Here is a 14,431-nt window from a genome sequence, read left to right as displayed (position 1 = left end):
TTGGTTTATTGGATTTGAGCAACGCTCTTATTAAGCTGCCTTAAGCTTCCATTCTAAATAAGGAGGAAGTTAAAAGTAAACCTGACGTATAAAATGTACAATCCAAACTGCAATGTCTCCCAAAGGTCTCCATACATAGGGGACTGTGTTTGCGAGCACCACGTCGGTTGTGCCTTCGTCGGTGGATGTTCGTGGACGTCCGTTTCCAGTCTTTTAGAATTTGTTAATAAGTTTGGCAACAGTACTGAACTAAATATATGTATTACATGTACTATATAGCAGGTAAGTATGTGGTTTCGGACGCAGCTGTGCTCTCTTGTTTGCCGTAAAACGGTTGAGCACTGCCGTGTGTGTACGTGTCCTCTCGCAAAATGCGGTGAAAACTCCCACACGATGTTAATAGTGTGATTAAGGTGTTTAAATGTCTGTAACGCACGTCGATAATGCGAGTAAAACAGGAGTATGACTTTAGCTGGATTAAGGTCATCGATGATCTCTGTTTAAATGCTACTTTCTTAATCAGAGTATCGTCTTAATCGGATTAATATCGGATTATTGTTGTCCATGTACAGTATCTCACAAAAGTGAGTACACCTCTAAGTGAAAATGTCCAAATTAGGCACAAAGTGTCAATATTTTGTGTGGCCACCATTATTTTCCAGCACTGCCTTAAACTTCTTGGGCATGGAGTTCACCAGAGCTTCACAGCTTCCACTTCTCCATGACGACATCACGGAGCTGGTGGATGTTAGAGACCTTGTGCTCCTCCACCTTCCATTTGAGGATGCTCCACAGATGCTCAATAGGGTTTAGGTCTGGAGACATGCTTGGCCAGACCATCACCTTCACCCTCAGCTTCTTTCACAAGGCAGTGGTTGTCTTGGAGGTGTGTTTGGGGTCGTTATCATGCTGGAATACTGCATACTGATCATGCTCTGCTTCAGTATGTCACAGTACATGTTGGTATTCATGGTTCCCTCAATGAACTGTAGCTCCCCAGTGCCGTCAGCACTCATGCAGCCCCAGACCATGACACTCCCACCACCATGCTTGACTGTGGGCAAGACACACTTGTCTTTGTACTACTCACCTGGTTGCCGCCACACACGCTTGACACCATCTGAACCAAAAAAGTTTATCTTGGTCTCATCAGATGACAGGACATGGTTCGAGTAATCCATGTCCTTAGTCTGCTTGTCTTCAGCAAATTGTTTGCAGGCTTTCTTGTGCATCATCTTTAGAAGAGGCTTCCTTCTGGGACGACAGCCATGCAGACCAATTTGATGCAGTGTGCGGTGTATGGTCTGAGCACTGACAGGCTGACCCCCCACCCCTTCAACCTCTGCAGCAATGCTGGCAGCACTCATACGTCTATTTCCCAAAGAGAACCTCTGGATATGACGCTGAGCACATGCACTCAACTTCTTTGGTGGACCATGGCGAGGCCTGTTCTGAGTGGAACCTGTCCTGTTAAACCGCTGTATGGTCTTGGCCACCGTGCTGCAGCTCAGTGTCAGGGTCTTGGCAATCTTCTTATAGCCTAGGCCATCTTTATATAGAGCAACAATACTTTTTTTCAGATCCTCAGAGAGTTGAACTTTCAGTGACCAGTATGAGGGAGTGTGAGAGCGATGACACCAAATTTAACACACCTGCTCCCTATTCACACCTGAGACCTTGTAACACTAACAAGTCACATGACACCGGGGAGGGAAAATGGCTAATTGGGCCCAGTTTGGACATTTTCACTTAGGGGTGTACTCACTTTTGTTGCCAGCGGTTTAGACATTAATGGCTGTGTGTTGAGTTATTTTGAGGGGACAGCAAATTTACACTCTTACACAAGCTGTACACTCACTACTTTACATTGTAGCAAAGTGTCATCTCTTCAGTGCTGTCACATGAAAAGTTATAATCAAATATTTACAAAAATGTGAGGGGTGTACTCACTTTTGTGAGATACTGTAAATGTACTGCATGATTTCAATACATTCTTCTTTTGTCAAAGACATTCTTAAATGCTATCTGGGGGGGGGGGGACTCTCAGCATCCACATCCACTCAGTTCTGACCTTTCAGACATGCAGAATGGCTCAGCTGTAACAACCTCACTCATGCCCTTTTCCGCTATCTGCATGTGTGTGTGAGTGTGAGTTTACGTAAATTTTTTATAGCTATTCTTCCTACAGCTTAATCTTTAATGTGTTTATTTCCAGTGCTCATAGGCTGAACAGTCAGGTGGTGTATTAGAAGGCTTGTTCCCTCTTCCTCATGAATATTGATACTTCCCTGTTTTTTTTTTTTTTATCTGCTTCAAATAAGCAAGGCTGCTTTTGAAGCTTAGGCCCTGGTTACACTAGTGTGTTTTCGTTTTAAAATGAAAACGATCCTTGTCCACACTGGCGTTTCCGCTATGTTTCAGAAATGATCTCCGTCCACACTACACGACCGAATACGCATGGTACATGACCATTCGTGCACACTGGGCATGCACGTACAAGTGTAAACAGGAAGTTGGGTGCTAGTCACTGGCAGGCACAACAAACCAGTGTTCCATGTAGGGCTTACGTCGGTTGAAATGAGATTTGTTGCCGATTGCTCTAATCATTGCTTGCCTCTTGTGCATGTAGACAGCTGCAGTATTATAAAATACAGAACGTAACTGCACAATGGCTGCGAAGAATGACAGCGAAGCTTGCGGTTCAGTCTCCGTGTTGTTGTGTATACGATCAAAGTAGCGTAATGGTCATATGGTAGTGGCTTGACAAATCAGGGAAGGATATGCAATGATCCAATCAGGAGACGAATCTGGGCAGCCACGCCTTCGTTTTCAAAAGTCTTCATTTTGGTCTGTTTACACTGAAACACCAGCCCGGAGTTTTCAAACTGCAAGGGGCTCTACGGCGTTTCCAAAAGTTTCCCCGGAGCAGTGTAGACGACAGGCGTAACCGTAGCAAAAGTTATGCGTTTTAAAACAAAAACACACTAGTGTAAACTGGGCCTTAGTTTCTCTGAGAGCTACCTCCTGCCACGCCCCAGTCCCTCCCATTGACCCTTCCTGAGCACTTCAAGCAGGGTAATAGCAGGTTCATTTCTTAAGCCTGTTATCTTTGTTTTTATTATGAGAAAGATCGTGAGAGAATGAGAGAAAGAAAGAAAGAGAACAAATAAGTAAAGTAATGAATGAAGACATGAAGAGTGGCCTAGATTTTTTATTTTTTTTTTCCCTGAAGATAAAAACATGAAGACTGGTTAATTAGCGGAAACATGAGCTGGCGTGAATATGGGCATCTTACCCGGGAACCCAGGGGATAGTGTGTCCAGGCTTCACGGGATAATCCGTCTAGTGCTTTTATTGGAATCAAGGATTTTTAACCATCGCTTTGCACATTTAGAGTGAGTTTAAACAAGGATTACACAAGTCCAGTCAGTCTCACAACACAGCAGTGCTATATAATACATCGTTCAGAATATTGAAGAGCGTCAACAGTTAAGCAAAAGAGTCACTGCTATAAATCTTCATCCTATTCCTGACTCTAATGTTGTGGTGTGCCCTCTTGACATTGTGTGTTTAACCACACTGACTGCTTATACAACCCCAACAGAACATGCGATGTGTTAAATCTCACACACACACACACACACACACACACACACACAAACTTGTTCCCACACATGGCTCATTCTGTAGAGCAGTAACTAATGAAGAAAATCCCTATGGGTGCAAATATTAATTAATTTGACAACATTTGTCATGTGAGGCTCCGAATATTCTGGCTTTCGGTGGAAGTTCACGAGTTCGAATCGCAACAGTGCCACAGCCATCCATGCCAGGAGTCCTGGATAACGAGCTCTGTTCTCTGGGTGAGAGAGGTGGCCGCTAAGCTCGTCCGGAAGCGTGGGTACGTGCTCGAGGTCAGTTAGTGCTCTCGCCAGGCTTCTACGTGTGCAGCAGTGTGAATGCATGTCTCAGGGAAGCCCTTGCTCTGTGCACAGTTTGGGTGAGTCTGTGCCAATGATGGATGATGATGCTTTTCCACTCACCACGGTTGTAAAGAGTGGTTATCTGAGTTACTTTCCTGTCAGCTCAAACCACTAGCCATTCTCCTCTGGCCAATCTACTTTATTTTAACAAACATTTTTATTTGAATTTTCTGTTTTAAAATCTAGAGACTGTTTTGTGGGAAAATCTCAGGAGATAAGCAGTTTCTGTTTGGCACCAACAAGCATGCCAGAGTCACATTTTTCAAGGATTTGATGTTTGATGTAAACATAAACTGAAGCTCTTAACCTGCATCTACATGAATGTATGCATTGAGCTGCTGCGCCATGATTGGCTGATTTGGATAATTGCATGAATGTGTGCGTGGCCAACGTGTGTACATTTTTAAAAAAAATCATGTTTGGGTGAAAGCCAGAAGTGAACAGGGATTTCTTCTTTCTCTGGTTGTTGAAAGACGGGGGAAACCCTCGTAGCCTACAAAGCCTACTTGTCCCCTAGATGTTAAAAACTCCATGTTTATGTAACATGTTTACTTGTGTTTTTTGTGTGTGTGTGTTGTTCGATATCCAGAATGACAAGTTTTTATGAACCTTTGCTGTCTTTATGTACACTATATAACAAAAAAGCCAGGTTTACTCAACATTTCCACTGGTGCCAATTAAGATAAAATCCTAACTCATCATTTCCCCCCTGATCTACCAGTAGTAACTGTGCTTGTACAAGTATTAGAATTGCTTTGTACCTGTTGTTGTTGTTGTTGTGCAGTATAGGAATGCAAGTGCTGGCAGGAATGCTCAGTGACCCAGTGTCTAACTGTTTTCTACTTCACCCAACAGTCACAGGTCTGAAATGGAGGATGGTAGTTTTGCAGAGGAGGAATGGTAAGCTCTGTGTTGCATGACCCTGTGCTGCTTCTTCTTCTGTCGTGGAGTAACAGTGGTTTGCAGTGGCATGGTGTCGATTAAAATGTGATCCATAATGATTATTATTTGATAATTTACAGTATAGCTTTAAGGTTTTAAGGTTCTCTGTGCCGCAGAAAAGGTCTGGGTTGTTTGGTGATTGTCTTGTGTTTTTGTCCTATGTTTATGCTAGTGCCTACCACACGGTCTCAAAAGTGTCAATAAGATTTTCAAACCTTTGCACACATCTGTTCTGGGTCCTGGAACTGAAAATATCTTTCCCCTAATGAGTAGGAAATCATTTGGTGTAAGTGCTGAAAGCACTTTTTCCACTCCAGGCTTGCCTCTAGGGCTCATCTCCGTTTAGACCGACGTCATCCTGAGGCAGATTTCTTCTGTCATTATTACGGGAAACGATTGAAGAGCTACAGGGAGCGAACTGAAAGCTTTTCATTTGGACATTTATTTTTTCGATGTCGTACACAATTCATTAGTCATTGGTAAGAGCTGAAGTTCTTGCATCTGAACCTCACATTAGGAGTTCTCAGATGCGTTTCTCTAATAAGCACACAAGAATGAGGAACCTTGTCTACACCTCATTTCTGCTCGTGCAGTTTGGAAAATAAATTCGAAATCCTCTTTGCATCTGAAATATGTATTCAAACTGTGGGGTCCAGGTGAGGTGAGCGATAAATAAGTCATTTATGTTTATAAATATTTAAAAGACTGTAACAGACCTGCCAACCTTTACGCAAGTTTGAGTAGGAGCTCTGCATTTTAACGGCGGAGTACCCTGGAACATCATCCGAAATATGGCAAAAGAGCTGCGTTTTTTTCCCCCAGAGTGAAGGGAAAAAAAAAAAAAAAGCAGATGAGCCAAGCTGCGTAGGCGATTTCAACTCTTTTGCTGCGCTCCAATTCGCCTACTTATACCATGCACTAAAAGTTTGTAGTCTTTTTATGAAAAAAATTTACATACTTTTGAGTGTGTACCAAAAGACTATGCAAGTACTGGGACGTACTAACATGTCATGTGACGGAAGAGAACGTCATTGCCTAGTTACGCACACCGTCACCGTAAACAAGCAAAGCTTTTCTTCTTTCACGATTCCTAATATATTTTATACTATATCATTTAATTTTCAATTCCCTAGATTTAATTTTTTCACGTTTCATTTACACCTCTTGAAAATACATTACACTCGTCTGCCATGTTAAATTCGGTGAAGCAAACCGTCACAAAGCTCCCCCTCCCTCCTGCAAGGAGTTGTGGGCAATATTTTCTGAAAACGTCTCCGTGGATCCATACTTTCTAATCTCGGATACTGTTTAGGATGGGGATAGCAGGCGAATTGGGACGCAGCATCCGATATTAACTGACACTCTCTGGAAGTCCCGCCCTCTTCCATCATTTTATACTAGTAATGTTTTGACCTGTGCACGCAATTTTTTGTAAGATGCATTGATGTGGCGCCGTCGGCTGTCTGTCAAAGTAAATAGAGAATGTTAAGAGTTCACCAAAAATGGTCATAAACAGCAAGTTTTTTTGGTGCAAGTTCTCAAAAAACTGGGAAGTGGACCTCATGGGGGGGAGCTGAATATGTCTGCTATATGGAATAGTGTCTCACAGTCTGGTCTTGCACGAGGATCAGATTTGTGTAGTGCATGACATTTTGAAATGATCATGCGGTGTTGTACTTTGTGTTCGTGGGACAGCGAGAGCCCATTCAGAGCCCTAGATTGAGTCATTCTGCTTGTAAGATGAATAGCTCACTAGTCAGTGGATTTATCTCTGTACCGCTTGGGAGCTAGAGCATCATTTGCTTTTGCTATCATCTAAAAGAGAAAACATCATTAGCAGACACGATTAGGGGACGAACGTGTAGCTTTATCCAAAGAAACTGAAGCGTGTGGTAACAGCTTGGCAGAATTCCCTTTGTTCACAGCTATACTGCAGAGACGCAGGGCAGAATTCACACTCATTCGTGTCTGTGGTAATGTGTAGCACAGGAACATGATGAAGGTGTGTGTGCGTGTGAGAGAGAGAGAGAGAGAGAGAGAGAGTCTCTGTGGACATGAAGGAGCATCACGCAGTACCCCACCCTCATTCGCATCATCTTCTTTTATCATTTCACTCAGACACTATAAAAAAAAACTCTGATACCAGGATTTTTCACACAGAGATCAGCTGTATTAGCTACATATTCAGTCATTTTGGCTTTTTAATTGGTGCTGGGTGTGTGTGTGTGTGTGTGTGCATGAATTAGTGCAGCTGTATGATCAATTACATTAAGCTTATGACTGTGAGTAGACTTAAGGCTCTAAAGGTCTGCAAAACCACATCAGCAACAGGGTCTGTTTCCTTGGAGACGGTTGCTCGGCTGCAGCTCATCAATAGCGTGATCACTGGGTCAGTTTCACTGAATCCACTCTAAAGGTTAGATAATGACGTCAGTGCCCTATCCAGTCCAGGGTATGTGGGCACGAGTCAGAATGTTTTAACGTTACATTTTAAGAGTGTCTCCTTAATTAATGAACTACATTTACACAAAGATTCAGCAGGCATTGCATATTCCAGTGTTTAAGGGAATACGCCACAGCATCTATACCTTCATCTGTAGCATATCATGCCCTGCGACCCTTGGACCGGGGTTTCATACACCCCAGGGTGTATTCCCAGCTCGCTTTCGCATTCAGGGTGTATTCTGTTGCAACCCTGACCAGGATTAAGCGCTTACGTAAGATGAAGGAATGAATGTAGCATGGAACAGGACAAGAATTTCCCTGTACAAAGAGATGAACAGAATCTTAAATCTCACTGCGAGGCTAAGAAAAAGGCCAAGTTTGTTAATGGGGACTACTGTGTGCAACTACTGTACATTTACATAATGTAAAACTGCAACAACTGCAGTTACATTTTATTGGTACCCTCTAACAATAAAAACCATAGGATCAGAGACATGCACCTCTAAAACACTGGAGAAATATAGAATTAAAGTAATCAAAAATAGAAAGTAATACCTGTTACTTACATTCTCACCAAGGTTTTGTGGTAGTGATACACAATAACATGGAAAGTGAGGCAATTTTGTGTTTGTGTTGTTTTTTGTTTATAATACTCGGCTTGTAATACTAAGACTAATACTGTCGGAGCTGCTGTTATACAAAATTAATCAAGCCCTTCTGGCCAATCACAATCAAGAATTCATCAACGCTGCCGAATAACCTGGAAGAAGAACATGACAGGACATGCTGTTATAGGAAAATAATCCATGTTGCAGTAGCGCTGCAGCAACAGCACGTCCCAAAGTGTCTTATTCCTCACAGCAGTTTGCTGACTATTACACATTTTTAAAATGTATTAATGAATAGCACATACTTTCTATGCATTTAAAGTAACATTTTAATGTTGTGAATCAAGTTTGTTCTTGTTATCATGTACAGTATAGCAACTATAAACAGTTATTCCCTCAGCAACCTCTCTTTTCTTTCTGTCTCTTGATGTTAATTAAAAAAAAACAGAAAACACAAAATGTGGCTGACTGTTACAAAGCGCTGAAAGTGGAGACTCCTTCCAAATGTTGTAGATAAACTTCTATTTACAGAAAGCTTCATATATCCATATATCCCCATATTCATGGGGAACCTGGGGCCTATCCCAGGGAACTCAGGATGCTGGGCAGTGGTGGCTTGATGGTTAAGACTCTGGGTTACTGATCGGTAGGTTGGGGGTTCAAGCCCTAGAACTGCCAAGCTGCCACTGTTGGCCCCTCTCTACTCCAGGGGTGCTGTGTCATGGCTGACCCTGAGCTCTCACCCCAGCCTCCTAACATGCTAGGATATGCGAAGAAAAAAAGAATTTCACTGTGCTGTAATGTATACGTGACCAAGAAAGACTCATTATCATTGTCATTATGATGGGGAACACCATGCGGACAATTTGGGAAAAGCCAGTCCGCATGTCTACAATTTGGACTGGTGGGGGAAACCGGAGTACCCGGAGGAAACCCCCGAAGCGCGGGGAGAACATGCAACTCCTTGCGCACACACAGGCTGGATTCGAACCCCAAACCCCTGCGACATGGTTTTCTTAATGTCTTTATTATTAGTCTTAGGTTATTATGCGGAGCGACTGCCGCGCAACTCCCCGTGTAAGTTGATAACGTATTAGAATCAACATATTAATATAAACCTATGTGAATTACTGCCAGCACTACTGTCAGAGCTGCAGTTATAGAGAATTCATTCACGCTGTCAGAATCGAGATTTCAACAGCACTGTGGTATAGGTGACATTTAAAGGCCGTGTTGTGTGGTTGATCATTTGCAGTGTCAGTCAAATGGTTTCTTCCTCTCACAGGAGACAGTTCTTGGCCACATTGAGTGACGAAAAGTACCAAAGCACCTAAATCTCTAGTGATGGCCTGATCTCTTGCGAGACTAGGATAAGGCTGGATGGATGTTTTGCACTGGCTGTGTGTGAGCAGGAACGGTTCTGCTGTGTTGGTGAAGCATGTGTGCTCCTGCAGCTTCTTGGCTTTGGAGCTCTTTCAGCTCTATCAGTTCTTTGCATGCACTATGCAACGCTCTTCTGATTACAGTCTGTTGTAATCTGTTGATTCTGGTGTGTGTGTGTGTGTGTGTGTGTGTGTAAGGTGTGGGTGATGACAAACTCTTTCTGTATATTTCCTGCTGAAGAGGTAATGGAAAAACAGGAAATTGGATTGTGGAGGTGCAGATGCGAAGTCACTGCGTTGCCTGATCCTTTTAGTAAGGATTTGATTTGCCTTTATGTCTGTCGCTTATATCGTAATGTTAGTCACAAATTTTTAGTGACACACAACGTGTACTTCCAGTTAAGCGAGACATCATTTCTGCTAAATATGCAATATTTCTGTTGTGTTTCGTCTATATACTAACCACGTGTACTTTACATCAAAGGTCTCTTTTATATATATATATTTATATATATATATATATATATATATATATATATATATATATATATATATATATATATATATATATATATATATATATATATATATAATCTCTCAGTTGAGGTGCCATGTTGAACTTCCAGTGACCAGTATGAGGGAGTGTGAGAGCAGCGACACCAAATTTAATACACCTGCTCCCCATTCAAACCTGTGACCTTGTAGCACTAACAAGTCACATGACACCGGGGAGGGAAAATGGCTAATTGGGCCCAATTTGGACATTTTCACTTAGGGGTGTACTCACTTCTGTTGCCAGCGGTTTAGACATTAATGGCTGTGTGTTGAGTTATTTTGAGGGGACAGCAAATTTACACTGTTGCACAAGCTGTACACTCACTACTTTACATTGTAGCAAAGTGTCATTTCTTCAGTGTTGTCACATGAAAAGATATAATCAAATATTTACAAAAATGTGAGGGGTGTACTCACTTTTGTGAGATACTATATATATATATAACATGAGCGTTAATAAATCATAGGCAATGTTTGGGTTTTTTTCCCTACATTTTCTCCCTAATTTGATCACCTGCCAACTCCCACCCACCAGCCTGCTCTCTGCATCATACTCCAGCTACCAACCGATGAGTGTGAAAGCTTAACACGTGCTTCCTCTGAGACATGTGAAGCCAGTGACCGCTTCTCCTCCAAGTGTCTTACGCACAGGACAGCATAATACACCTGCAGGAAAACGCTATCTGCCTTTTTCCGCACCAATAAACTCTCAGACACTCGCGCTTGGCCAGTGTCACTGTGTGTGAGGGACACACTGTGGAGTTAGTAATGCCATCCGTCCCACCCAGAGAACACAGCCAATTTTACTTTCTGCTCTCCTTCAGGTGTCGTTCAAGAGCAAACCGTAAGTCTTTTTAACAAAAGTAATGAACCTGTAGGATGTTGATGGTAAATGGTCTGCACTTATATAGTGCTTTTTTAACCTTAGCGGTTCCAAAGTGCTATGCACTGCATCTCATTCACCCGTTCACACACACACTCGCACACCAATGGTAGCAGAGCTGCCATGCAAGGCGCTAACTTGCCATCGGGAGCAACTTGGGGTTCAGTGTCTTGCACAAGGACACTTCAGCATGTGGAGTCACGTGGGCCGGGAATCGAACTGCTAACCCTACGATTAGCGGACAACCCGCTTTACCACCTGATTCCATGTTGGAATGCTAAACAGTATTAACCATGTTTATTCTGTTCCTGAATAAAAACGAGTCCACACTGACTGATCGAATCGAACGCTTTTCTCAGTAGGTTTCTGGTGATTGAAGGGAAATCTAATTTCCTTTACTCACATTAATACACCATTAGTTAACATCACAAACCTCAACTTTATTACATATTTAATTAACATTACTAGTTTAAAGTGGGACTAAATAATGAACACCTTCTTTAACAAGTGTTGATTCTCTCCATGAGTAAAATTTCAACGCATTACATGTTGTTGATAAATTACACCGAGGTTGATTGGTGTAAATGTTGGAACACACTATTCAGCTTCAATTATTCTGCAAATTATTAACCACTAACAGCATATTAATTGAGTAATTAGTATTTGGTTGCCATTTTGGACAGCAGCTGAATATTATATCATTTGGAATGAATCATATTTGAACTCCCAGGGTTGGAGGTTTGAATCCTGCCTACACCCTTCGGGGGGTCTCCTCCTGGTACTCTGGTTTTACTTCCGGCTTCCCTCAGTCCAAAGATGTGCAATGTAGACTGATTGGCTTTTCCAAATTGTCCGTAGTGTGTGAATGTGTGTGTGATTGTGCCCTGCGATGGGTTGGCACCCCGTCCATGGATGGAGTAGTTAGAGTTCCCTGGGATAGGCTTCAGGTGACCCTGTGACCCTGTATCGGATAAGCAGTACAGTAATGAATGGATCCGTTGGAGGGGTCCTTAATAACTGCCTGGACAGGATCATGGTGGTTTAAATTAGGCTACTAATCTGTTTCTATTTTCAAAAATGGAGCCAGCTAAATTTATTAGTAAATATCGCGAGCAACGAACATCTCTAGTTGAGACAAGATATGAACTGGAGCGATGTAGCTGAGGTTGAAGAACTGTCAGGGCCAGAGTTCACACACCATGCTGACAGCACTGTCATTTCTACCCCTGTGGGGTTTTTTTCAGCGTTTATGCAGAGTGTCTGGAGGCAGTGTTAGGATTCATATTTCATTTTAGGCCACAGCTACTTGCAGTTACACCTGATGCAGATACAAATACGGATATTTGGAACACTAAACAGATACAAAGAGTGTCTTTGTGATCCACACATAGTGGACATTCATGGGACGAATGCGCATTAGTCAGTGCAGGTGCTCGGTTTTTAATCAAACAACAATTAATTGTATTTACATCGTTAATTAGATTAGTTACGTTTTTTTTTTTAATCCTAAAGTTTCTGACCTGTTAGTGTTAACTAAGGCTGTAAATAATGTTATTTAGGGAACAAAATGTGAGCTGTTTATATCAGAATTATGTTGTTCCCTTTAATATGAAACTGGCAACTTTCATCTATTAGGACTTTTTTACCAGAAAACATGGATAATTATAATTATTGAAAAATGTCTGTATATAAGCTACTATAAATGGATCTTGTATTAGTATCCTCTCAGAAAAGTTTACACCTCCTTCAAGTGTACAACGTTTTATACCTTTAGTACAAAATGGAACTTTTACCTGGAAAGGTGCATACAGTCTAACTGTACGTTTCCAAGTTAATTATAGTCCAGTTATGTACCTTAGCTTTGTTTAATGGTCACTGGATCTGTTTCCAGGTGAAATATACTTCTCAAACGTATGAAAGACAGGATCACCCCAGCCACAAGGAAATGTACAGTTCAGGACCCTTTGTTTCTGAGCGTGTTCAGATATTGCGCATTTTGTACCAGAAACTGCTGCTGAATAGCACAGAAGGATTTTTAAGGCCTTGTTGGAGTTAAATGACAGTGTTACATACACAGCATGGATGGCCCTTTAACAGAAGCTTGTTCAGTATCTGCCTATAGATAACTCCACTAGCAGGCTGATAAACTGTAGACTATACATCACAGACCTGAAGATCGATAGTGCTTCTAAAAACTGCAGCAGCTTGTGGAAATGTGTAAACTCTGTTGCAGGTCAAAATGGCCGTGTTGGGACACTTTGTATCATGAACTAATCGCATATAAATGTACCGGTCCTGGATCACTGGATGATTAAAAGAAGAAATGTTGTCTCTTTCTAATGCGTTCTGCGTCGCGTCCTTACTGGTTTGCGGATAATGATCATTAGCAGAGCAATTAAGTCGAGCCGTACTAGCTTTACGCTAAAGTGAAGCAGCATTAGGGAGAGCTGGCTTGTGATGTGACCTTGATAAACCTATAAAGTTAACCTTCACCATTTATATAAATACAATAATATAATACATAAAGTTATGTAGTTTCTAAAATCTAGACTGTGTATGATGTCTTAAAGCAAGGTGTTTGCAAAAAAATAGTGGGTGGTGGGGGGGGGGGGGGGGTAGGTGTGAATCGTGGCTCTAGTTCTTGTTGCCTTTTTTGCTCTAATCTTGCTTTCCTTTCTGTCCATCTCTCTCTCTCTCTCTCTCTCTCTCTCTCTCTCTCTCTCTCTCTTTCTCTCCCCCTCGCTCTCTCTACCCCTCTCTCTCTCCCCATCTCTCTCCCTCTCTCCAGGCACAGCTCTCACTCGATGGAGGAAGCTGGATTTAATGACCCCAGTTTACTTGAAAATCTCCAAAGCAGTCATGTAAGTACTGTAAAGGACTCGTATCTGCTTAGCCCGTGCTCAATGAACTGGAGTTTTGAGCAAGTCCAGGATTTCCCAGCACTCGTATCTCCTCATGTCTGCTGCCAGTCGCACACACAAAATGGAAGCGCAATGGAGAAAAATGAAATGAGTACACAAGCTGAGGAAGAGAAAGTGAAATGTGAAGTGGTGCCAAGCAAAAACACACCCGGGGATTGAGAGAGAGAGCAGCTGGTGTGATTAGCTTGGAGATGGCGTAGCTGGCATGGCTTAATCCAGCAGAGCTAGACTAGTTTCATCATGTTCTTTATGGGAATAGATATACGGGTCACCGAGGATGTCCTCTGATGACAAATACACTCACATTATTCTCATAAAATCACAGCCATATAATGAGTTTAAAGTTTAGTAAGGGGACTTTCACTCAAGTTTTTTTTCCCCCTGCCACAAATGTGAGTTTGACATTTTCATCAGTCAGACTGTTTTCGAACCCAATTGTGGTCTGTGGACTTTCTACTTCATGTTTCACAGCAGCAGGGAAAGAGATGTGGTCTGCAGAGGAGATGCTTTTATATGCCGTCTTTACATGGATCCCGTTAGGAGTTGTATTGACTTGCACATTGCAGGCCAGTATAACTCATAACTCGCATCTTTGTTGCTAACAGCTTTAGTATATCAATCTTTGCATGTAGGTGATCTTTCACCTGAATCTTCGTTATACCCAGTCAAAGACCTGTTGTTCCCTGTTATACGGGAGGGGGGGCTGTCCAAA

The 14,431-nt window shown here is 42.1% G+C and overlaps 1 protein-coding gene across 3 annotated transcripts in view; it reads left to right on the top strand.

Annotated features, from left to right (window-relative positions):
* Positions 1 to 14,431, top strand: part of atp8a1 (ATPase phospholipid transporting 8A1) — a 157,081-nt gene that overhangs the window by 62,920 nt on the left and 79,730 nt on the right. For 2 of the 3 annotated variants that reach the window (XM_053682041.1, XM_053682042.1), the window contains 2 exons: positions 4,839 to 4,883; positions 13,587 to 13,659. In XM_053682041.1, the coding sequence (XP_053538016.1) occupies positions 4,839 to 4,883; positions 13,587 to 13,659 (118 nt within the window). The remainder of the gene's footprint in view (positions 1 to 4,838; positions 4,884 to 13,586; positions 13,660 to 14,431) is intronic. The other variant, XM_053682040.1, reaches the window with a different exon arrangement.

This window comes from Ictalurus punctatus, chromosome 8 (genome assembly GCF_001660625.3).
Source record: "Ictalurus punctatus breed USDA103 chromosome 8, Coco_2.0, whole genome shotgun sequence".
NCBI lineage: Eukaryota > Metazoa > Chordata > Actinopteri > Siluriformes > Ictaluridae > Ictalurus > Ictalurus punctatus.
Note: the sequence above shows the minus strand (reverse complement) of the source record. Positions and strands in the feature narration are given on the sequence as shown.